The 26727-nt window shown below is 36.8% G+C and overlaps 1 protein-coding gene across 1 annotated transcript; it reads right to left on the bottom strand.

Moving 5' to 3' along the window:
• Positions 1-12984: 12984 nt before the first annotated feature.
• On the bottom strand, positions 12985-26395 carry LOC107593222 (cystine/glutamate transporter-like). The gene is made up of 12 exons (XM_016282852.1): positions 25860-26395; positions 21008-21134; positions 20047-20162; positions 19786-19911; positions 19209-19308; positions 19087-19131; positions 18846-18969; positions 17158-17261; positions 16221-16317; positions 15744-15893; positions 14748-14925; positions 12985-14464 (listed from the first exon to the last, which is right to left on the bottom strand). The coding sequence occupies exons 1-12, from the start codon at positions 26143-26145 to the stop codon at positions 14409-14411; spliced, it is 1509 nt and encodes a 502-aa protein (XP_016138338.1). The 5' UTR covers positions 26146-26395; the 3' UTR covers positions 12985-14408.
• Between the last annotated feature and the right edge of the window lie 332 nt (positions 26396-26727).

Raw genomic sequence — 26727 nt, 5'->3', positions numbered from 1 at the left:
CACAATCCGCCCCCGAGAGCCAACTGCGCGAGCTCCGCTCCCTATTAATGCTGCTCATTATAATATCAGGCATAATTTGCTTGTGTAACTGATGCTTGTGCAACTGGCGAGCTCTTTGACGCCCTCCATATCAATCTCCTCGGAGAAAGACAGGCGGAGCATCGTGCCCTCTCCCCAGTGGGAAGGACTGCAGCGCTGGCGTCCGAAACCCCGATAGCGGGCGCCGGATCTGGTGGTTAAGGAAGCAGATCCATACGCGAAACCCACGAGCACAGCCGCCGCTCCCGCCCGTGACGTCTCGCCCAGCTATTGGACTGATTTCACATGTGATTCAGAGCATGGTCACAGAAGGCGTTCCCAAAGCGTATTCCGAAGCAGCTCGAGTTCCTGAAGAGAAACTGCAATATGCCATGTTCAGTGGTGACCACCAAAATAACTAAAAATAAGGACCATAAAACCATGTTGTAAGAATGAATACATTATATCCGACCAGTGAGAAATCACACAAAAAAGCAACAACATAGACCCTTCTGATATTGGCTGGGAGCTTTCAACTGTGCACTCATTAACTCTGGTTACATTTGAGCACAGTTGTAGATGTTCTGCTGTAAGGGTTTGTGATCAGAAAGTCCAACTGATGTCCCAGCTGCTATCATCTGCAAAGTTTGTGAAGTGATTTTGCTTGTTGAATCTTAAGAAGAGAGGCTGGGCCCTGCAGTTAAACCTACCTTCTTTATCCCTAAGATCTGCACTCACATTCTGAGTAGAGTAGGATTTTGTTTAATTTGCCATAATCCAAGATTAGCTTCAAAGAGCCGCGGGGCCTTCCAACATGGGAAGAACTGTCTGATGCTCATACTGTCAGACAAATGAAGTATTCAAATGAGTTTGATTTTTCGGAAATAAAACTTGTGCCTCCACCACATACACCCACAACCTCCTCCTCTTGTTCTTTTTAAGCGTGCAGCACATTTTCATGCTCTCTCCTCAGTTTTAATTGGTGCCAGAAGAGAATCAACGAGAACAGAGGGAGTGCGCCACGTTGATCGGAGGACCCTAGAAAGACTCCTTCCTGTGATCTGAACAATTGTAATTGTGTTGGACTTTTAGCTGGGAGTTTTGAAGAGACAGCTTCAGTTCAATTACTGCTGTCACAGTGTCAAGCTTCATCCCTAGGTGTTTCCCTTGGCTCATGCTTTTTTTGCCTCTCTCTCTCTCTCCGTTGCTCACTTCATCTGTCTGTTTCTCTTTTCCTCCAACATTTTTTTCATCTTGTGTATTATTCCATATCCTGCGGCTGATGTTGTTTGAGGTGTGACTTCATTCACATCGATGCTGGCTTTCGCACTCTTTGTCTTGCTATCCTTCTCATCAGAACGCTGATTATTAAAATATGCAGCATTTTTTTTGTTATCTGCTCCCAGAAATGCAGCAAATAAAACAAAGAATTTCTTGCAGTGCTTTTCAGTCACATCAGAGCTATTGAGAGGCTTTTTATTATTCAGATGTTGCACTAAAATCAAAACACAGGCTCTTAAGGGGCAACCGCTGAGAGCAAGACTTATTTGTTAAGATTCATTGATGATTTTCGCGCTCTCCAAATATCCGTAATTAAACTGAATTCTAAATTAGCACCGCAACTTCTCACTGAAAGCCGGATAAATACATTTAATAGAAGATAAATGTGGTTCTCACACGCATGAGTGGTAATGACCTTGTCTAACTGTAGTGCAATTTGAAGAATGTTCTAACTTGCAGTGTTGTATAAAGTCATGGCTGAAATAGGAAGCCGCCACATTTGGCCATATGAGCAGTGACCCCTCAAAAGTGACACATTCTGGGCATTCCGCTCCGCGTTGGATTCGCCCTCTCAACTTGTGAAGGTTATGACTAGATTCCAGGACTGCCTGTTACTGAGCAGCCCTTTTGGGAAGGTTAATTCTGTATCTGTGTTCTATGCTTTTTCACCATCACAACACTTTTGAGTGCAAGTGTAAGGTCAGAAAGTCAAACGCAGGCACCTGACGGTGAACATTTTCTGATGACTTTGGCTTTCCAGTGCTCACACTTTTTTTTCCATGCAAGTCCACTTTAGATGTCTGATTACACAGCATTATACAGTGGTAAGTTAATCATATGTGATTAGGAAATAAATCTACATATTATTTTAGGGCTTACTCGGTTTTACTAGTGAACTCGTTGTCCAAAACAGTAGTCGCTGAGTCAGTGTTTACCTTATGTATATGACACACCATGACACGTCAGCAGGAGATTGTGTCCTGCGTCGTTGGGATGATATAGGTTGGAGACAATATTTCACACACTTTCATTGGAACCGCTTGCATTGTCACTTGTTAAACGACCCACATTTTTATAGATTCTATCAACATCTGGATAATACTTTTAGACCACTGAACAGTTGGTTTCAGGTGTGTCGGAGTGACTGAGAAGAATGTTGGATTGCATGTGCGTAATGGGAAGTACACTACCTTTCAACAGCTTGGGGTTAGTAAGATATATTTTTTGAAAGAAATGAATTTCAACAAGTATGTATTCAATTGATCAAAAGTGACAGCAAATACTTTTATAATGTAAAAAATATTTCTCTTTCAAATAAATTATGTTGTTACATTTTTTTTATTCATCAAAGAATCCTAAAATAAATATTATCAAAATATATTATACATAAATATTTATTCGTGCTGTCAAACGATTAATCGATATTAATCGCATCCAAAATAATAGTTTTTGTTTACATAATATATGTGTGTGTGCTGTGTATATTTATTATGTATATATAAATACACACATATACAGTCTATATTTTGAAAATATTCAAATATATTAATATTCATATAATTTATATTATATAAATATATATTTAATATATAAACATAACATTTTTCTTAAATGTATACATGCATGTGTATATACACAGTACACACACATATATATTATGTACACGAAAACTTATATTTTGGATGCGATTAATCGCGATTAATCATTGCCCAGCACTAATATATATATATATTAAATGTACGACTGATGAGTAAAATTGAGACTTTTTTATAAAATATTTTCTATATATATATATATATATATATATATATATATATATATATATATATATATATATATACACACATAATAAATATACACAGTACACACATACTGTATATTATATGAACAAAAACTTTTATTTTGGATGTGATTAATCACAATTAATCATTTGACAGCACTAATATTTATACAAAATGTATGAAGCAACACAACTATTTTCTACATTGATAATGTTTCTTGATCGCCAAATCAGTTCATCAAAACAGTTATTGTAATGAATATTTACAATATTACTGTTTTTCTTGTATTTTTGATCAAATAATTGTAGCCTTGGTGAGAATACGAGACTTTTGAATGTTAGAGTAACTAATTGTAGTGACGGTACTGTACTTTTCTAACAAATACTGGTGTTTCCATTTTAATTTGTCTGCAGTTTTCAACTTAACTTTAGTGAATCAGTTGACAGAGTTCATGAAAGTATATGACTCACTGATAAAATTAGCAATTCATGGATTAATTTTAAACCCTGTTTTTTTTTTTTTTTTTTTTTTGAAGCAGTATATTCAGAGCGTAGGAGAGCCCTTTTAAAACACCAGAGTCCCGTGAATGTCAGCGTTTTTGGGTAATGCATCTAATAGTGACTGGAAATGTCCACTTATTTATGGTTTAATTTTAAACCCCTTTTTTTTTTTTTTTTTTTTTTTGAAGCAGTATATTTTATGAAATGACTCAGTTATAGTTTTCCATTTATTGCTTCATTTTAATGACGTCACTCTTTAGATTCTTTTTGTGCCTATTAAATGCTCTAATTGCAGAATTAAATAGTGATAATCTCATCTAAGTTATTCATATGGTTGAACTAATCTACTAGTCTTCACAGCCCTTGTTTACAGGCTCATAGTAATAGAGCACAGCCATAGAGCTGCTCTCCAGTCCACCCTCAAGGATCATCCGCATGCTGCTCCTCTGAGTCCCATGATCATCACGGATGTGGCCATCATAAATCCCAGATGAGCCTCAGACACACAAACAAACCAGCAGCAAAGCGAGCAGCACATAAATCTTCGACTTCTGTAGACACACATCAGAATAGACAGTGTGTAATGACATTTAAGCAGTGAGTCTCTTACTAGACAATACATTTTTCATGATGTTTTTGTGTCATTAGTATCGAGGTTTGTTTTTAAAGTGCCATTTGAGCAGCATTCGTCCTGCAATGGATGTAAAGCAGCAGTGTGTGTGTTTGTTTTTGCGGTCAAGCTCAGGTGGGCTTATCATTTGGAAACTGGTAACTAAAGCAGACACGGGGCAGTTGGGGGGCAGCAGAGCTGCACTAATACTTTCGGACAGCCGGGTGAGGGCCAGCCAGCCAGACTGCATCCCCAGGGTGGGCCAGAACAGAGAAAAGTGCAGGACAGGGACAGATAGAGGCACATAACATTAAAAGTCAGACAGATAACATATTAATATTATTTTTAATGATATTTTCATAAGCCTGGACTGTATGGTGCTCCTAGTGACAGAGAAGCACGGCAGTGGTGTGAGTGAGTGTTTGCTCCATGACAATAAGAATCTCTGCACTGATATCTTTTCTCATTCTCCAGAGGTCATCCACATAGTAACATCATTTCTGCATCTGACATTTAATCCATTCAAACAAATAACCCGAATGGGCAAATCTATTCCTACACATCTTCATCTATATGTTGCAGTAAAACACACTCACACAAGAGAAAACACACACAGAGACACATCGCAGATCACACAAATCTAAAATGAGGCCTGGGGACTTTAATGACCCCCGATAAACATAAACCTTGTTTATCATCTTCATCACATTCTGTCTGTGGAGAAAATGAATCTGTAAGCACACACATTCACAGTTTCACAAAGAATCTGTATGCATTGCAGTGATCTCATTAGAAGGTGTGTCTGTGCAGTATTTTATTACACGCTAAGAGGAGTAGATGCCTGTGGTGTGTCATGTATGGAGTATTCAATTCATTACCTCTGTCATGAATATAAATCTGTGTGTATTTGAATAGGAGCCTTGAAGATCTCTATCAATAGGTATTTATTAGAACTGTCAGTCGATTCAAAATTTTAGTAGCACTTTAATGTAAGGTTTAATTTTGTTAGTATTCATTAGTATCATTTATCCAGAACATTAGTATCAAGTATAATGAACTTACATGAACGTGATGAACGTGCGTCAAAGACTAAAACGGGAGAGAAGAATTTTTGAATAAAGTCTTCCTGCACAAAATGTTTTCTCGTAGCGTCATAAAATTATGGTTGAACCTTTGATGTCACATGGACTGTTCCGAAGATGAACAAAGGTCTTATGGGTTTGGAATGACATGAGGGTGAGTAATTAATGACAGAATTTTCATTTTTGGGCAAACTATCCCTTTAACATTATATATAAATGCTGCAAAAGTTTTGGTTATTGTTAGGTCAGGATAATGCATTAGCTAGTGTTAATGAAATAAAACATTGTAAAGATGTACTTGAACTGATTCCATGATTGGACAATCATTTAATCATTTTATTCTCAATTACTTGCATATATTACAGAATAGCTTCCAAATTAACATAATTCTGAGACATTGCATTATTGTTCAGGCAAATTGCATATACTTGGCTTTAAAATGGCTTTAGAAGTTGATATGTTATTTGTTATATTTCATATAATTATAATGCATTTTGTAGTTGATTTTGTTTATCAGTCTGCCTGAGGTTCAGTCTGACTGTTTGCTGTTCTTGTGCTCTGTGTGCAGTATTTTTAATTGTTGGTCTTTGTACACATGTAGATGAACATTTTTGACCTTGTTTTTCATAATAAGCTCTACTTTTTTAAGACACAGTGTCATGTTAAAGTGTTTAAACTCTGAACAATGTTTGAGACCTCTACATTCTGTTCCGTCCTGTTGCTCTCTGTCCATCTGTTGTTGTTGTTGTTGTTGTTTTTTGTTTGTTTTTAACTAAATTAAGGCATTGTTGCAGATACATAATGGCAGGATGCCACATATTCCTAAAGCCAGCAAGATTCCAATTGCAGTTATGAAGATGCAAAACCTGCATAGGCTGTCCAAACAAGAGACAGGTTTTAATGAAGATTTATAGTGCTATCCTCATCACTCGGTGAAGACAGTAGACGATGCACTTCATCATTTTAAGAAATCGATCTCAGGGGGCCCATGTCCAGTCTGAAATGGTTTCAAAGAACTTCACCTTTAATGTATCACTGAGGTCCATTACAGTTTGTGATGTACACCAGGAATAAACACAGATTTTTGCTGATCTATGCTTGGCAACAGCCTTTGGAAACACATTGCCCTAGATACTAAAAATGGAAGATAATGAGTTTGTTGCTCACCTCTTAGGACATCATATCTAGAACGCTGACTTTTAAGACCTTTTATTGGTTACCTAATGCACCCAATCAGGTCCTAGAGGATGTCCATCCCTGTTCTTAATTATACTGATTCTCTGCAGTGATACAGCAAAGCCAAGAAGAAAATAACAGTCATTTCAGGTATAACTACCTTTCCAAACCAAATTACTAAGACAGAAAACGAGATTGTTTAGAGATAGATATAATTTTGGTCCCTCCACGTGGCTTCCTATATCCATTGCATTGTCCCTGTTAGTTCACTTAGGTCATGGTTGCTGTATTATGTAATTTAGGAAGTTATAAATGAATGGCGTTTTCTTAAAAGTTTGTAATAAATAGGCATATAAATAGGTGTATTTGTGTGTGTTTAACAAGAACATAACAAAATGAGGTCTTGTCTTAAGGTGCTTCAGATTTATTACCCTGCAAAGAAAATTACACTGGGATATTAGAACGATTTCTTTTTTTCCCTTCAGTACTGAAAATGCATAGATACAAAAATGATGGTTGGTTCATGATTTATTATGTTTATAATATACCCAATTTATACTATTGTTACTAATTTGTCTAAATTATTTTAAAAAAAAAGTAAATAAATAAGACCAATTTACATCACATCATAATGTACACTACAAAAATGGATATTCATTTTGAGAATTGCTAAAGATTATGGCAAATGTAATCTGAATATTTATATCTAATTAATTGGCCAATTTATATTCAATATGCATTTTAAAAAACAGTAGGCCAATAACTGATATGGTACAGATATCGTGCATCCATACTCGACAGATTACAAACTGAAGTAATGAAAAAAAAAAAAAAAAAAAAGTAATTATTTTTTTGACTTTGAGAGCTGGGTTCAGTGTGACTGCAGGTTAACAGCAAGCGGCAACCTTCTGGTCTCTCTTGTGAAACCAACACGGAAGTGACTAAAACTGCAATTCATCGACTGTAGACTCCCCATGTTAAAATGCCCAACTTTACAGCAGAAAAAAATGTGTTTACAGCCTGGTACAAAAAGGGGTTTTGGTCTATATAGCTTATTTTGCCCTTCATGACAACTGTGAGGGGGGTGAATTTTTTTATAACTCATCCGTTTAAATTATATTAAGCCTTAAAGTTCTGCACAATTAAGGGCGTGGCCACTTGAGTGACAGGTGGATTGCCCGCTGCTGTCACCGCCGTCGCGCTAGGTGGGCGTGGTTTCAGCAACCAGCTCCCACTTCTTTGCCCATTTTCGATTATCCGGGAGTGACGTGTGGTGACGCGCTGCCAAGATGGCCCACTTTGAGCTTCAAAAACGCTCTCCAGAAAACTACGGGTGACGTCACAGACACTACATCCATGTTTTTATACAGTCTATGGTTAACAGTTGTCCCAACTCAACATCTGGGGCCACCAGTGTAGAAGTGTGTGAATAAGATGTAAAGAGACATGTTGATTGGAGCTGTTTTAATATTCATGCACACATTTTGAGTTAGTCATCCGTGAGAGATGGAAAGAGAAAAAATAGCGACACATGCACAAACAGACCATAATATCTAAAGGTCTGTAGACATGTTGAGCTTGAGTCTAAATGAAGGTGACAGGTGAAGACTTTGTGGTCCACCCTGTAGACAACTGCCTAAGGGTGAGGGGTGGGTGGAGAGAGTATCTTCAGAGAGTATACAGAGTTTAAAATAAATGAACTTTGCATGCACATCCAAAAAGTATGAGAATTTCTCTGAAGACACTGAAAACGATGGGAGCATTTGTCTGAGGGTACTGGGAAGTTACCAGTTGTAGCATCACTCCAATAGATGACACATGCAGATAGTTTTCACATGGCTTTCACGTGATGCCTTTTTGTCTACACCCACACATATGTGTGTCTCATAATTCTAGCATTTGTTTCAAAGGCTGATTATGATTCTGTCTGTCTTTTATTATAAGATGAATTATATGTATGTGAATCCTGGAAATCTTTAACATCACTTAATTGAAAACATCAATAGTGACACACCATAGATATATGGTATTGTTGTTGTATTTGCTGTTTAGATACATTCATTTTTATTCTGTCACGTTTACAAGTCATAAAATGACATGCACTGAGAGCTCTTGTCCTTGTTTAGTTTCTGTTAATGTCTTTTTTGATTGTCACACAAACTGGAATCTGAAAATTTAATTATGAAGGAACTTCAGACTAGATGTGTCTATAGTGGTATTCTTAAACAAGATTTTCAATAAAGTTTGTGTGTGCACATGTGCATGCATGTATGTGTGTGGATGTCTCTGATAATAGAGGAACTTTCTGTGTCCTTTTCATGACAAATGAGTACTGCTGTGCGCAAGCAACAGGGATAAATAATAATCCAATATAAATAATGCGCAAGCTGTGGTATTCACTGTTACACTGGACACATGAGCCTGCAAACACACAAATAAATCCTTTTATGTATAAGGAAGCACATCAACATGATCAATAATTTAATATATAACAAAGACGGAAGGTTTGAAGGTTAGGTATGGCACATGGGAAGTTAGCTTGGACATTCAACATCACTTTTGATTGGATGAAAAATATGTAGTGCAGAATGGGTCATTAATATTTTTGCTGCGTTTTAAGAAAGACTGTACATTTTGAAATGTGTATTTCTGCATAATTCAACTTTTAGGAGTACGCTAGAGTGAAGATGACCTTAAAGCTAACTCTTCTTTTTGTAATGACATTTTTGCAGGTTATTGTGATTATTGAGCTGTAAAATATGGTATGAATCTTAAAATATCAATGTTCTGTGTTTTTATTACTAAGAATGTATGCCAATTGCATGCATAATAATTTTCTAACTATTTTACAGAATTTAGCATGTCACACTACTGGACAGTGCTGTCACTAGTATGTCATATATCCTTATGCATCTATATGTGACCCTGGACCACAAAACCAGTCATAAGTCACACGGGTATATTTGTAGCAATAGCCAACAATATAGTGTATGGGTCAAAATTATCGATTTTTCTTTTACGCCAAAAATCATTAGGATATTAAGTAAAGATCATGTTCCATGAAGATATTTTGTAAATTTCCTACTGTAAATATCGCAACTTAATTTTTGATTAGTAATATGCATTGCTAAGAACTTCATTTGGACAGGCGATTTGCTCAATATTTAGATTTTTTTGCACCCACAGATTCCAGGTATTAAAATAGTTGTATCTCAGCCAAATAATGTCCTATCCTAACAGACCATACATCAATGGAAAGCTTATTTATTAATCTTTCAGAAAACACAATTTTAAAAAAAATTGACCCTTATGACTGGTATATAACCCTTATATACTGTATATAATGCACACACAAAACAGGACACACCCATTTGAGCAGGGTTTCTGCAGGTGCACTGAGTGTGTGCAAGTTTTTCTAAATGGGCTTAAGGTCTTGGATACCATAAGAATGTGTGTGTCAAACCCTATTGCTGTGTATGTAAACTAATATATATGAACTCCCATAAATACAAGCATGACATAAACATGCTCTTACTTTATGCCAAGAAAATCGGCTGAGTTGCATGCATATATCTGCACCATCACAAACAACACATGTACACACACAGACACCCCAAGGCTGATGAAATGTCAGGGAGGCGTGAATCACTCTGTAAGAGATGGAGTGTAAGTAATTTTGGTGACTTTGTCTGCCAGTCACAGCATAAAAACGTACACAGACACACAGATTTATAGAACGGACAATGGACATTCACAATACAAATGTGCTAGTCATGCACCAAGACAAAAAGTCACAAGCTCTGTTACACAGACAATATGGAAACAGACCATGATGGAGTATGCGATCATTGGTTAGTCACCCTGCATCTCTTTTCATATTGTCACCACACACTCATAATACCTTAATATTCTTATTTGAGATGGCATATATATCTTAATGTAGTGTCAAACAGTCAAGCGTGCTCGCAACACCGAGATCATGGAGAATGCCAAATGCATAAATGTAAGCAGTTTAGATATAACATTTCACAACTGAATTATGAGCAACCTTAAAAATATCAGATTTTTTAGGTACAGGATAAGGATGGTTGAGACTGAATCTGTTATAGTCACAAATTTGCATGTTAATGAATGCATTTACTTAAGCTAGTTACACATGCAAAGTGTGCACATGTTTGCCGAGCTGAAATAACATGGGCCTTGCTATCTCATTTCATGTCCCATTTCTCCAGTTGATGTATTTGAGATCCCAGTCTTCCCAAAAGAAACTCACAATAGAGGATTGCTTGTTACAAATAACAGCCTTCTGCATTTGTTGCGATTTTTGCATTTTTAGCTGGGCTGTTGGATGCACGGAAGAAGCCCAAAAATCAAGATTTATAAACTTTGATTTACAAAAACCCACTTTGATTGACCACTAATCTAAATATTGAAAGCAACACATCCCTCTTCGTGCCTGTGGTGGTTACGGCCCTGGATGGATGGTTTATTAGCTGTAAAAGTGTCTGAAATGTGACGGCAACCAGAGGTTTTAAAAGAGAGTATAGGAACGTGTAAATCAGTCCCACTGTCTTATTGTCAGGCAGAATCATGACTCTGTCTGCAGGGACCGAAGGAGCCGTTGATCTTCGACGTGAAGCCGATCACGGAGATGAACGAGTGTGCAGATGCGCAGATTAGAAAATGCATTATAGATCACAAAGTTATTTGTTGTTGTGAGCAGCAGCTGCTGTGTCTAACTGATCGATGGAGATCTCACAGTACACAACCTCTTCTTAGCTCTTTCATGTATGGAGGCCTGATTGTTGAGCTTTACTCTATCGCCCCCATGTGACAGCAGCTGGAACTGCAGAAGTAACCTATGGAAGAAAGACAACAGGAAAATGGTTGAAAAGCCAGCCTGTCATCATGATAGTAATATTTAGTTAGTTAGTTAGTTAAAAAATGGCTGGTGATTGAAATACTGACAGGTGAAGGAAAACACTTTGTCTCCACATTCCATCATTTTGCACCTGTACTTGTTCCAATCATGTTAAAGTCCATTCTTATTCCTTCTACATTTACATTTAGTTATTTAGCAGATGCTTTTATCCCATTCTGTCCCTTTTAGTGATGTCTAGTTTAGCATGGACCACTATTTTCCCCATGTTCCGGTGAAGATCGTAGGGTTCCCAGCATAACTCTACTAACCAAGCTGTGCACCTCCATCTTCAGACTGTGTGAATGAACTGGTAGGTGCAGACATGCTCTGTCTTATTTTAATGGCATTATGCCCATCTCTGGAGCTGGCCTCCTCTTGATGTTGTTGTACCGGGCAGTTGTCCAACGATGGCAGGGATGTATGTTCACTCAAGTGTGTTTGCGTGTGTGTGTGTTAGTCTGTTGGGCCAGTGCCATGATCTTGGCACTCAATCCCAGTTCACCAGCTTCAACTTATTCACAAAGTCATTTGAGCTGTGTTGCCTGCGATATGGGACCCCTGGTGGTGCCAACACACACACACACACACACACACACATATACTGGTGCTGAGTATAATACACAAGCATAACTCACATTGATATGATTGTGTGGGTGAAGTAAGGTTTTCTTCCTCAGCCATATCTGTTTTCTTTCTTACTGTATTCTCATCTTCTAGGGGAGGCTCAGTAAGCGGTTGAGGTATTAGAGAAGTAATGCAATCATCCTAGTGGAATGGATCAATCATTCTGCTCCTAGATCCCTTCAAATGCCAACAACTTATCCGCACACACAAACACTGCGAGTTGGGTTTTGCATGTCTACTGTTATTTCATTGAATGGTCTCTTTCTACAACAGCAGAGTCTGTGACGTGAGACCTCTTTATTGATCAAAATCTTCACAGTGTGACACAAGAACACATTTTCTGCTTTCAACATTATATTTCCTGTCATGTTCAATCTACGGCCCCACTATACACCAAGACATTCTAACCACTTTTAGGTCATGTTAGGACACCACATGGTCCAGATTACCACTCTGAATGTGATTAGACTGTAATTCTCAAAGAGAAAGCAGTTTGCGCTAAATTTTGACTTTTATAGGCTTAGGGAAGAGTAATCTATAATTAATCTATAATTGCACTGGTAGATGGATTGAGTTTTTTTGTACTGAGTGTGTCGACATCCAGATCAGCTAATACAGGACTTCAAAGTGTGACTAAAGTGGGCAAAAAAAAAAAAACTCACATTTGTGAAAATAACATCTACTCTGGAATATTGAATCTAACATGTAGATATTTGTGAAAACTGATTTCATCACAAGTTATTATTATTGTTCCGTGTTTTGCAATTTGCAAACAATTGACTTTTATGAGAAGGTTCTTTATAATGAGTCGGACAAAATGACTCAAAATGATTCTGTCTCAACCTCGCTTGTGAGTTAGCAGTTTGAATTAGACTCAATCAATGAATTCTTTATAGCCATTATCGAGTTCACAACTGATTTAACAATGAGTCAGATTTTGGTTATATCCAATTCAAAATGAACCAGGAACCATAACAATGATATTTCAGGTTTGTCTATTTATTGAATGGGTGTTCATATGGTAGTATGTAATGGAATATGCATGTTAACAAAAAAAAAGGTTTGGTGTAAAAATTAATACTGATATTCTAAAAACATTCAAATATTTATATATTTTATATAATGCCTCTGAACAATCATCTGTTTTGAGCAATTCTGTAATTTTTCAACTTTTTTCTGGTTTGCTGTAATAAAACAACATCATAGAAACATTTTCTGTAACAATAGCGGAGATACAGGCAAATAGATTTATTTGATTTGGTAGAATTGGTCCTACAAAGTTTGCTTGTAGCTTAGATTTACAAAAGTTGTTTCTACTGTAGTAGTCAATATAGTTTTACAAAATATGCTGTACAAAAATGTACCAGTGAATGTAAAAGGGTGTCAAACACTTCTTTCTAAAACAGTCATACTAATATAACATAATATTGATTTAATTAAACCCAGTCATTATCAAGTAGGCTGGTGTCCTATCAGGATATACAGTATGTGGGTGATTCGGTATTTAAACACGCACAGTGTTAATTAATGTGCAAAATCATTACTTGCAATTCACTTGGGAGTAAACTGATCATAAATAAGATTGATTTTCAAGTTGAATGGACAAGTAAGTTGTTAATAGGTTTAAAAGCAATTCTGGAGCGATAATCAACATCAATTAGTGCTCTGTGGAGTTCTCCTGCATGGTACAATAAAACAGCATTACAGCCAATAAAAATATCAGATTATCCAGTGTATCGTATACAGAAATATCACTGTAGTGTATATGATATGCTAATAGTCAGACAAGAACCTACAAAATAGCCATACTCTCATAGTCATTATTCAGTTTGTACATGTACAGTCATGTCTGTATAACAGAATTTCAAATATCTCAGCCATTGAGGAGAGTGAAACAGATTATGTCCAAATCCCTGGCTGAGCCCATTCTTGAGTCACACCTCAGTGGAATCACTTGCTATGACGTCTGTGACATTGACGTGTATAAAGATATAGCAGTGCAAATTGAATAAGTGGAAGAGGAAGTTAGCCAATGTTCTAAATCACTTGTAAAATGCTTGGACTTTATGTCAGTCACGTTAGGTGATTCACAGCATTGGAAAATGAATAATGTGTTGAAATGACAGTGTCACGTCTCTTTCTCAGGCGGACTGAGGATATATGACAGTACGACAGTTGTATATACATTTTGGATATACGACAGCATTAGGTCTAAACTGGTTTTGCTTCAGTTGCATTTTATTATTTTATTATTTGCATTTAGGATTGTTCCCTCTCTGCTGTCACTCAGAACACACTTGCCAACCACTTGTTTTGGCCGTGACCCACTAGTTGAGAACTACTGTATTAGATACTACATATTAACAGATACTGTATAGTCTACACACATACATGTGCAAAGAAAAAGGATAACGGTCAGTGTTCGGTAGGAACCACTTCTAGGATGATCTGTAGTGATCTGTTCACAGAGTCTGAGAAACACAAGGGAAACAAACATTAATTACCAACCTCACTAATTATCATGTATATGATATGAGCTAGAATATATTTCCATACATTTCATAATTTGTGCATAATGAGTTATGTTTTTATTCATTTCCAGAGAATATTCTTCCAAGAGTTTAACACTTTAGTCATATAATCAAAAACTGCTTGGCATGTCGGGCATCATTATATGAATTATTAATGTGTAACTAGACAAAAACTTCTGCGCATATTCAGAAGATTCCCATTTACATTTATGTAACCTCTGACCTGACAATTTCTGGAACCATTTGGGTTTTCTTTCGAAGTGGATGAATATGAAGTATGCAGGGATGCCTGTGAGAGAGATGGCAAACCCAATCCCTGTATTAATTGGATCCGAATATAGAGAAAGGAAGACCATGAAGAAACAGGTGAAGGAGAACACAACAGGGATGAAAATAGGGACCTGAAAAAGAGAAAAACACAGAGATAAAGAGGGACTTTTTCTTTGCACTTTGGAAAGTGCAATAAACCGCATGTGTTTTCCAGTTTAGACTGTATGTAGGTCTGTTCCTCATAAATCATATGACTCCAAAAGACTTATGGAATGTAGTGAGCAGATCATTTTCATGATCCTTTATCGTGCTTGTGTGCCATAAATATTCCCCTTTTTAGAGCTAATAAATAATAATAAACGTTACACCTTTTTGAAGCTTGAATGGCCCTTTTATTGTGACCTGTACAGTTAGTGTTTTGCAGAAGAAGAGTTGGAATGTCATAAGTGTACAGTTTCATTTCCTTTAAACAACATGTTAGTGGATATCTGTAAAATCTTCCAATTTCATAACTCAAAGGGATCCACAGCCATATCATTAATTAATTTCCATGTTTACACCCAGTCTATTTTAGTTTGATCAGCTAAACTTTTTCATTATGACAAATGAAATGCTTGGATAAGACTACAGGGGAAAACGGGTACTCAGTGCATCAAAAATATCGGCTCAGTTTGTTCATGTTGACTTCACAGTATATTGGGCACTTTTTATCCAAAATAACCACCAGTTGACCAATCCCAGAGAAAGGCCCTCTGGAGCAACCTAAGATTAAGTGGACACAATAACAAAGTGACAGAGTACAATTGAGATCTCAATAGCTTGGCTCACCTCTGCTCCTTAGAATTAAATCTGCTCTGTTTTCCTAACCGCTAGATATTTAACCGTTATATTACATTAGAGATGTATGAGATATGAGATAATAGGCTGCCAGCAGAGAAAAGCGGGTCACCTTAAACGGTCGTGGCATATCAGGGCGTGTGTAGCGCAGGTAGATGAGGCCGACCACAGCCACCCCGATGAACAACCAGCGCAGGAAGCTCATGAAGTTCAGTAAACTGTAGATGTCTCCTAAGAAGAGGATCAGTAGTGTGATCGGATACTGAAAGAAAGATAAAGTAGTCATGTAGACATGAGAAATATATGGTGACAAAAAAGTGGTCCTGTAAAGTGAAAGTTTTTCTGTTCCTTTCTGAAGATCTTCTGAGCCTTTTGACAGTGTTAACATATTTATTTTGAAGCTTTCAAATGTGTATAAGCCTGGACTGCTATTATGAGTAATTTTTTAGGTTTTTATCGTCACTGAACATTGATACTTGAAATGTTCAATATGTGGAAAGAAAGGATGCTGCAAATGGTTTTGTTCAGCTGTACAGGAATATCAGCACAGGTGACCATTGAGTGGGACATATGTGCATCTATGACTCACCAGGACAATCACAGCAGGTAATGGCGTGTGTCGGCGTATGTGAATCATAGAGAGAACTTCAGGAAGCTGACCTTCTCGAGAGGCCACGTAGAACATTCTGTGGAAGAGAGACACAATGTTAAAACATCAACTGTAAATACGAACTAAGATCTACAAAAAGTTGATATTCTGAAACTTTGAAGGATATTCTTTGAAACCCCTAGTGAAAAAATATGTATTTGAAATGCATTAATTTCATGCAAAGTATACTAAAAATAAATTTACATATTTATGTACTAAATGAAAATACCCTGCAATTGTATTTTTAGAATACTAAACTGGTATACTTAAAGTCTGCTAAATTGGAACAACTAATTTTGTACTTAATGCACTTTAATTGTGCGGAAGTAGTTGGAACTAAAGATATACTGAAGTATTTTTGGTTGTACTAAAGTGGAACTATTCCAAGTATGCTTTAGGTGCACTTTAAATATCTTGCATTTAAAGATCATGATACAATCGTCATTAATAGTGACATTAAAACACATTTAGGCGTGCATTGTGCACATGAGTAGTGCTCCCAATAAAGTTAAATTATTATTTTTATACCAGTATGTCTTGAGCGATATGTCAGTAAATATGTTATTAGATTTGAACTATACTTAGTAAGAAATAAATCAATCTTAAATATATTACTTACTAGGGACTAAAGATTTAAAATATGCCCAAAAACTAAATTTAATTAAATTAATGCTTTTTTTCATATTCTAAGGGTAATTGTCAACACACTCTTGTAGTTTGCAGGTTTTCTCCTGAGATCGAGTTGGTACTTTTTCACTAAACAGATACTCTCCAAAAATCATTAAAATTGTTTCCTGATTTCCCTAAAACTTTCATCACTCTATTTTAAAATAAAAATCAGGTAATGTAATCGGAGACTCAAAACTGGGACGCACACCTTGAGATAGCAAATAAGCATCCATTCATGGACCCAAAACAAGACAGAGCCACAAAAACCGGAACTGCGACTGAGAAGTTTCCCATCAGCTTCTCTGCAAATGTCTGTTGGGAAAGATGAATGGAAAGTGAGGGAAGGGAGTGAGAAAGAGGAGCTCATTTTGTGAAACAAAATAGGAAAACAACATTGATCTTCAATTTTTAGACTTGTTGGTGTTTATGAATAATCAGTGCAGTAAAATGGCTTTATATTTTTCATAAAGGGCAAGCTTGTATAGAGACATGGAGGCTATAAATGAATGCATTACATACGTCTAACAAGATGAGAAAGCTTTTAGAGCGTTTCAGAGCCTAGCAGGAGATCTCTGTGCACGGATTCTGGTGCTGTCAGTTATTTGTGAGCGATATATGATTACTCCAGCAGAGAAACAGACAGGCATTTACAGCCACTGGCTTTATGAAATCACATTTACTTTGCCGAGGAAGAAGGTGTTGACTGTTACAGTCACTACTGCAAATTGCTTGAACTCATTTATAAAGCTGATATCTCTTTCTTAAAAGATCCAGTTACTGCTGCTACATGAAAAAATGTTAGAATCTTGGATTTTGCCACTGCTGTTGTTAACCCTCATGTATTATTCCGGGTCAATTTGACCCGATTCGATTTTTGAGTTGTCGGAAATATCAGTTAACTTATGTTTTTTTTTTCATGACATTTTGTGACTTTTTCTCATTTAGTGTCATGAACATGCATGCAAAGTTTCAACATTGTGTAACAATGTGTTTTGACATGTCCACAGAAGTTTTAGTTACGTTTGTACTGTTCCCGGGACTATTTGACCCGTCTATTTTAATGTTCTAAGGAAATAATATAAATATATATTATATATAAATTTTACAAAACATGTTTACCTCCAAATCTTCAAGAAAATCAAAACCAATCATCTGAACAAGTTTAATGCCAAATTTTAGGTTGATATCTCAAAAAATCCACTTATATGTAAGATTTTGTGGATGCAGTGCCAAACTTTTCCACTAGATGATATACAGGGACTCGCGATTTCCATTTATTGTTTAAGTGTTCTGAACCATATATTTCCATAATTTTCTAAATATTTATGAAGTAGACATCCTATTCAGAAATAGTTTGGGCAGCAACTTTAATATTTGGTTTGAAAACACATAAAAACATAAGTATAGAATAAGAGTGTGTTTGGCACCACATCACAAATGGAGAATCTATCGCTATGTATCTATGCTCTGTCATTTCTTTGAAAAACAGTCACCAAATATGAAAACTATAGAGTCTAAAACCTTTCAAATGATATATAGTTTGTCAATATTACTTTAGGTTTAGACCAAGATATTATCATTAAAAAATGTGTAATCGCAAACATCCCACAGGATTGGGGGAGGGGCAGTCAAAAATAGTGGTTAAAAACATTTTTATAAATCATAAATTCAGATATTCATTCTTTGTAATGTGTGAAAATAATTGTTATTAAAAGTTAATTGATTGTAATTGACTTTATGTTTGTTTGTTTTTTCATATCATAATTTTTGTGGAATTACATTGAATCCAATACGGGTCAATTTGACTCGGACGATACAGGAAGTCACCTGTTTTTGAACAGTACATGAGGGTTAATGAATAAGATGTGTGATAGAAGCAGACAGGGAGTGACCCACCACAGCTACGGCATCAGAGGCTAACAGCTCTTCTGCTGACATCACAGTGTAATATGCCACGTTTGTCATTGTATAACAGATCATTACTATCACCATGGAGATGCAGATGGCAAGAGGCATCGTCCTGGGGAATGGAAATTAACACCTAAGTCATCACTGCGGTTTTCCATGCTAGAAACAGCTGAATTAAACCGCCAAACCTCTTCTGCAGAAATCACATTTGTTATATCCAATCACTAACCTCTCAGGATTCTCCACCTCCTCAGTCACGAAATTCAAGTAAAACCTGTACGAGACCAAAAAATGTATTCAAAGACTTTATAGGCATTATTGGATTTGTGTGGAATTAGAAGGTGGGCTCACCAGCCGGCATAGGCGTACATCCCTGAGTAGAAGGCGAGAGGAAGTCCTGACAAATCTACAGTGTTGACTTCAAATGCATTTTCAAAGTTTTTGGTCTCCCCTGAAGATAAAACCAGTGGCAAATGATTAGCATTATGGTAAGCTAACACAACCTGATATTCTCTCTAATCTGAGTTTGTCCTAAGGCAAGCCTATTTCTAGTATTATTATTATTAATAATAATAATCAAAAGTAATGGTTATTCCAACATTATATAAATGGAAAATCTATATATACACAAGACTATATAATTTATATATTTTTTTTTTTATTAAATACATTTTAAATTAATAAAGTTCCAAAGAACAGCATTTATTTGACGAACAAATTTTGTAAAATTATGTCTTTAAAGTAATACAAATTGTAAAATTATACATTTAAATAAAAACATCTTACAGACCTCAAACTTTTAAACGGCGGTGTGTATACTGCTTTAAATATATTAGTTTAATTAATTTTTATTTTACTACTGCCTTTAGCTGTTATTCAAGAAACCATAGCTTTTTAGAATAATATAAGCATAATTCAAACCAAATACCTTTGAAGAGTTGGTATAATCCTGGAACAATGATAATGGCAATAGCGAGCAGCTTGCTGAATGTGAGGAAGATCTGGATTCTGGCAGTCCAGCTTACACTCATGCTGTTTAGATACATTACCATAGCTGCAGTGAAGCGGGATACACAATAATTTATAATTAATATTGCACACATAAACCAGGCCGTACAAACACACTGCAATCAAGCAACACTATATTTATATACAAAAATATAAATTATATGAATTAACTCAAGCTTACTGATTCCGATTGTTGTGGCCAATTTTATGGCAATTTCTGGAACTCCACATGGCATGAAGATGGGCTCTAAAATATAGCGGCCAAATGCCAGAGCGATCACAGCCAAACCTGCAGGTCTTCAAGATGAGAAAATGAAAGCTGAGCACTGTGTCCTGGGACATCTTGTAATCACTCAAAAACATGGGTGTTCTGATGATGTTTGTGATGAATCATGATTGCAATAGAAGATCTTATCTTGCATTTTACTGTTAAAATCACTGAACGAGTCCCGCATATACCCTACAAAAGTCTGAGGTGAAACTTTTAGTGACGTGACATGTGGCCAAGTATAGTGACCCATACTCAGAATTAGCGCTCTGCATTTATTCCATCCAAAGTGCACACACACAGCAGTGAACACACACACACACACACCGTGAACACACACCCAGAGCAGTGGGCAGCCATTTCTTTTGCTGCGGCGCCCGGGGAGCAGTTGGGGGTTCGGTTCCTTGCTCAAGGGCACCTCAGTCGTGGTATTGAAGGTGGGAGAGAGCGCTGTACATTCACTCCCCACAACCTTTGGGTTACGAGTCCGACTCTCTAACCATTAGGCCACGACTTCCCCAAAACTTTGCCATGAACGTGCTGTACTCTCTTTCATGTAATGCTGGTTTGCTGTTAAACTACAGCTACAGATGTTAATCTTGATGGCGTTGTGATTACTTATGAACCTGCTGCATCCTGCCCTTGAGCCTTTGCGTGAGAGCCTCCATGATGGCTTGTTCATTGTCATAAGACACTTCATCTCTGGTTTTTATTCTATGACTACTGGAGCCCAGCAGTTATATTGAGAGATCACCTTCATCTGGGAGACTTTGCTTGTGTTTATTTGGGGCGTTGAAGGGATTGCGTTTGTTTATTTTGGCAGTTCTCCAGAGACCTGACAATGAAGACGGAGGATGAATGAGGATTTACTGACCTTATGGCAATCATGTCGACCCACAATCGCACAAAAGCCACTTGCGGACCAAACGCCTCCAGAATGTAAGTGTAATGGCCACCAGACTTTTTAATACAGGTACCCAGCTCAGCATATGATAGAGCACCTGAAAGGGACAAAAGGAAGAAATAGCTGGGGAAAAAGAAGGCAAAACTTTTATACTTTGGCAAAATGAGGTGACAGTGGCTGGACAAAGGCCAGTCGTGGAGAGCGAGTGCCATAACTATTCAGGAAGGTGGCAAGATTTACACAACACCTGCAAAGCAACCTTAAAGGCGCATGGTTAAGTCAGTTCATTACACTCTTAAAAATAAAGGTGCTTCACGATGCCATAGAATAACCTTTTTGTCTAAATGGTTCCATAAAGAACCTTTAACATCTGAAGAACCTTTCTGTTTCACAAAAGGTTCTTTGTGGCGAAAGAAGGTTCTTCAGATTACAAAAAGGTAAGAAAGAGATGGTTCTTTAAAGAACCTTTGACTGAATGGTTCTTTGTGTAACCAAAAATGGTTCTTCTATAGCATCGCTTGAAGAACCTTTTGAAGCACCTTTATTTTTAAGAGTGTAGGACCATCTGTTCGTTCTTTGAGAGAGCAGTTACACAAGCTCTTTTATGTTCTATGCATTTTAACGTTTTTATGAATACTCTGTTCGAATCAAAGCCTGCTTCACTCGCAGCCCTTGACTTGTGAGCTTCAAAAGGTAAATGTAAAGAGAGCTCTAATATACAAGGCACAACAGGAGAGTTCAGAATGTGGATTTGAGAAATTCTGTCTCTGAGAGAAACTGTGGATGAATGGGCAGTTTTTTTTAAACGGCAGCTCAGCTTTTCCTCAAAGCCTGTGGGCTGTGGCACATGAAAGAAAGCTGACAAGTGTGAAATGACTCCTGACATACACATGAATAAACACACTGTCAAACAATGCTCTTCTTATACACAAACTAATTCTTCTTTGACACACACACGAAGCCATCAACCTCCACGGTGTCAGACTGTGCTCTCCTCACCGTCAAAGGATGGCGTAAGACAATATCATCCTCTATCGTGCATGGACACACAAATTACGCATTAGAGAGGCCCTCTGTTCAGGTTCTTCATGCGTAGCCTGAAATTCTTGCTTAGAGATGATCCAGTAAAACCTGAACTTCTTACTAATGAAATGAATTGGGGACAGATCATCTTCTGTTTATAGTGATTGGATGTTGTATGTGTCATGCATCAATTGCCAAGTAAGCAGATTTAGTCTTTAGATTTTATAGTGATATTATTTAGTTATGTTATCTGAAGCCATTCGGGCCATATCCCATCAATTTCTTATGCAGCTGTTTGATATATTGGGCTTCCTGAACCCAGTATTTCTCACTCGCATCCGTGTAACCGAAGGGTTTATCCCCTAATGTTGACTGAAAACGATCTACAGCAAATTAAGTGTAACAATCAAGTGTAGGTTTTGTCATGTCCCATTAAATAGTATGGTAACATTAAAGATTGTTATTTCTAATGCCATCAATTTATTTACATTAATTCACGGATTAGGTATCATGAGCTAACAAAAATATTTTTGCAGAATTTATTAATCTAGGTTAATGTTAATTAATAAATGTTACTGTTGTTATTGTTAAATTTACAGTTTACCAATGTTTACATGTTAACTAATATGCAACTTGAAATGTTTGTAGTACAGTATACATGTACTACAGGGCTGTGCGATATTTTGAAGAAAAATGCGATATGCGATAACTTGTTGAAAAATGCGATATTCGATATGAGATACGATATTGCTTAAAGTGTGTAAAATCTATTTAAATGATATTTTAAAATATTTAAAAATGAAAATTATATAACCAATTTGTTTCACATTCTTTCTTGGAAAATAAAGAATCACTATAACTTCTGAAAGTAGCCAGCAGTGTTTTAGCATTACTTAAAAATGTATGTCACAAATCAGAAAATGTAATTTAACATCAATGTGAACATACAAACAAAATACATTAATGACACTAATTTTATATCATTGTAACTTTGCTTTCCACACACTATAAGTACTAATTCATATACCTCAGCAAACACTATAGTCTGAGAAAGTTCAAACATGATTAAAGGCAAGTGAACAGTGAGTAAAAAAAAAGAAAGAAAAAGAAATACACAATTTATTTTACACTTATTTTACACTTAATAGTGTTCACTGTATGAATTAAATTTAGATTAACCTTTGTTATAGCCGTTTTGTTCTTTTGTTAACATTAGTGACATATTCAGCAGCACGTATTTATAGGCTGCTGTCCCTTTAAATCCAACTGCACGGATCCAGTATAATGATACCCATCGGATTTCTTTCTCAGCTGTTTACATTCATTTAAAACATAACCGACTGCATTTACGAGAATGATCGTTGAGACGGGTACTATTGACATAATTCTGTGTGTATGTGTCTGTTCAAACATAAGGAGGAGATGCGAAAGACGAATCAACTCGGTCTGAAACGCGTCCCTCTGTGTGTACGCACGCTTTGCACGTGTGCGGCAGAACTGAAGAGATGCTGTGAGAGATGCGGCTTGTGCACGTGCTTCAGGTGTGAGTCAGACAGCAAGACGAGACGGCAAAGAGTTGTTTCTGCAACTTATTGCACTTAATAACTCTTTTCAACGTCAAGCAATTCTCTGCTATATGCGTCGAACTAAAACTTTGGCCTTTTGCAACGTTTTGATTTAAGTAGCCTATTATTAAAATGATAATGATATCGCACGCCGTTGCGATATGCATATTGCGATATTTCGATCATTTCGATATATCGTGCAGCCCTACTACATTTACATTTACATTTAGTCATTTAGCAGATGCTTTTATCCAAAGCGACTTACAAATGAGGACAATATATAAGTGCAAATGACAAGTCTCGGTTAGCCTAGCGCCGTACACGTAGCAAGGTGTATATATATATATATATATATATACACAAAGAAAAACACGTAGATAGAATAGAAAAAATAGAAATCTAGTGTTTTTTTGTTTTTTTATAAAAAAAGATGATAAATATAGTAGAATTAAAATAGAATAGAAAGTGCTAGAGTTAGAGGGTCAAATAAAGGTGGAACATATGTGTTTTTAGTCGTTTCTTGAAGATGGCTAAGGACTCAGCTGCTCGGATTGATTTGGGCAGGTCATTCCACCAGGAGGGAACAGTTAATGAAAAAGTCTGTGAAAGTAATTTTGTGCCTCTTTGGGATGGCAAAATATACGCCGTTCACTTGCAGAACGCAAGCTTCTAGAGGGCACATAACTCTGAAGTAATGAATGTAGGTAAATGGGTGCAGTGCCAGTGGACTACATACTGTATATAGAAATTAGCATGAACCAAGATTAAGAAATGCTGTGAAAGTTAATTGTTGATTGTTAATACATGATACTTAGTACAACAACTACAAAAAAGGTTTGGGAATCCTTGTGTTAACAAATTGAATCTTATTGTAAAATATAACCAAATATTGTGTAATTGCAATCATTGATAGAAAACCTTTCAGTTTGATGTAACAGGACCATGAGTTGGCACAAAACAACGTGTTGGTGAAATGATTGCTCTGACTCAGAGTTATCTAACTTGTCTAACTATTTTTGCAACTTACTGAGTAACTTACACACTGAGCAACTTACACAATGAGCAACTTAAGCAAGACAGGTCTTTCCATCTATTTGAACAAATGCAGCTTTATCTACTGAGCCAAATTTTCAAATAGGCCTACTCTTTCTTCTAGATGTGATTACAATCATCTAGTCCTCCTTTCTTTCTGTCTTTGTGACTTCAACTAGCAGTACTCTTCTAATCAGTCAGGAAAAAGGTGTTATGGAGAGCCAAATCAACAGCTATGCAGTAAGTGGGTGTTAGTACACATAAAACCTGTATGGCTTACTTTCTTCTGTAGAAAACAAAAGGAGAAGTTTAGCAGAATGTTCAAGCTGCTTAAGCCCATACAGTGAATGTGAATGTAGACCATGACAAAAAGTTTTTTTTAGGATTTTTAGTGAATAATGACTTTGTTCTTCACACAAATGTATCAAATGGCACTATCAGTCAGGAAAAAGGTGTTATGGAGAGCCAAATCAACAGCTATGCAGTAAGCGGGTGTTAGTACACATAAAACCTGTATGGCTTACTTTCTTCTGTAGAAAACAAAAGGAGAAGTTTAGCAGAATGTCCAAGCTGCTTAAGCCCATACAGTGAATGTGAATGTAGACCATGACAAAAAGGTTTTTTTAGGATTTTTAGTGAATAATGACTTTGTTCTTCACACAAATGTATCAAATGGCACTAAAAAACCTGCTTTTATAGTGCATTTTTTCCTGTTTAGACAGCCCCTTGTCTCCATCTACTTTCATGGTGAGGAATAGAGCAGCTGAGACCTGCTAATCTTCTACTTTGATGTCCCTTGGAAAAAATGTTTGGAATGCCATAAGGCTTAGTAAATGACAATTTAATGTTTTAGTCAAATGTCCTTTTAAGAACACTATTTTCTTTCAGTTAGCAAAGTGGTGTGTCTTAAATAATGAAAGACTGTGAATGATGTCAGCAGAGCTGTTAGGTTAGTCAAAACCGCAAACAAATGGTTAGTCAGCGTCTGTACAATTCTTCAAATTAAAATGCAACTGTTGATACTATCAGGAACCAAGAATTCGATTGTTACAGACAAGTGGGAGAGATATTTAGGTCATTCGTCAAAACTGTATAATGTGTGTGAAAAAAAGATGAATGGGAGTCTGTGTGTGAGAGCATATGCACATGTTAACACACTCATGTTTGCATATGTTAAGGTATGTGTTGTGTGTGACACTTACCGAAAAGAGAGAGAATCCCACAGGCAATCCACACCACCAGTGACATTCCCACGCTGCCCGAATTCTTCAGAATTCCCTTCGGAGAGATGAATATCCCCGCTCCAATGATTGTCCCAATGATGATAGAGATTCCTCGTAGCAGGGTCACTTTCTTCCGCAGTTCCACCTTCTTCTCAGGGGCTCCGGTGTGGGGGTCTCCATTTGAATTGAGAGGGTCTTTCTCTCCAAAATTACTTGGAGTTGTATCCCCATTGGGATGGGGAACTGACACAGTCCTTCTGGGCATTTTGTTCGCTCACTCACAAACACACACACATTGACTCAAAGCGTAGTGTGCCTCCCTTTACCAGTGGCACACGAGAGGCCTGAGTGGAAGGTGTTCTCACAGCAAACTTCTGATATGCTGTGACAAGTCTAAACAAATACAATGTGAAGTGGCTTCTCCCTCCTCTTTCCTCTCTCTCTGGCCTTTTTAGAGTCTCAAACACTCCCCTTTTCTATCCTTTACCGAGACTTCCTCTTTTCATCTTGTCCTGTAATTTACAGGGCAATATGTGAGTAAAGGAGGCGTTTCCTGTTGTGGTTATGGTGTTTAGTGGCAGCAGCGTAGCCCCGAGTCATGATGTTTCAGCAATAGTATCCGATTCTCACCTTTCCTCATGAAACATGCAGATCACACAAAGGCATCCGGCACTTACTTTAAACACTCTTTGTTTTCTCTCGTTCTTTCAAAGGCCCATTTCACTGCACTTGTTATAGACGTGTTCTGATTAGCAATTAAGCAGACTGTAGACTGATAACAAACTCATGTTTCCAGTATTGTGAACAGACTGTGTTATCTTTTTATTATACTTAATGTTGACATAAG

The sequence above is a fragment of the Sinocyclocheilus grahami genome, unplaced genomic scaffold (assembly GCF_001515645.1).
Source record: "Sinocyclocheilus grahami isolate Dianchi unplaced genomic scaffold, SAMN03320097.WGS_v1.1 scaffold167.1, whole genome shotgun sequence".
In the NCBI taxonomy this organism is placed as follows: domain Eukaryota; kingdom Metazoa; phylum Chordata; class Actinopteri; order Cypriniformes; family Cyprinidae; genus Sinocyclocheilus; species Sinocyclocheilus grahami.
Note: the sequence above shows the minus strand (reverse complement) of the source record. Positions and strands in the feature narration are given on the sequence as shown.

What these genes read in the sequence shown, in the direction of transcription:
- LOC107593222 (XM_016282852.1), bottom strand. Translation starts at nt 26,145, where the DNA reads ATGCCCAGAAGGACTGTGTCAGTTCCCCATCCCAATGGGGATACAACT. An exon ending in GGCCACAACAATCGGAATCA is followed by an intron (nt 19,912 to 20,046) that starts GTAAGCTTGAGT and finishes GCTTCACTGCAG; the next exon opens with CTATGGTAATGTATCTAAAC. An exon ending in ATGGTTCCAGAAATTGTCAG is followed by an intron (nt 14,465 to 14,747) that starts GTCAGAGGTTAC and finishes TGTGTTTCTCAG; the next exon opens with ACTCTGTGAACAGATCACTA.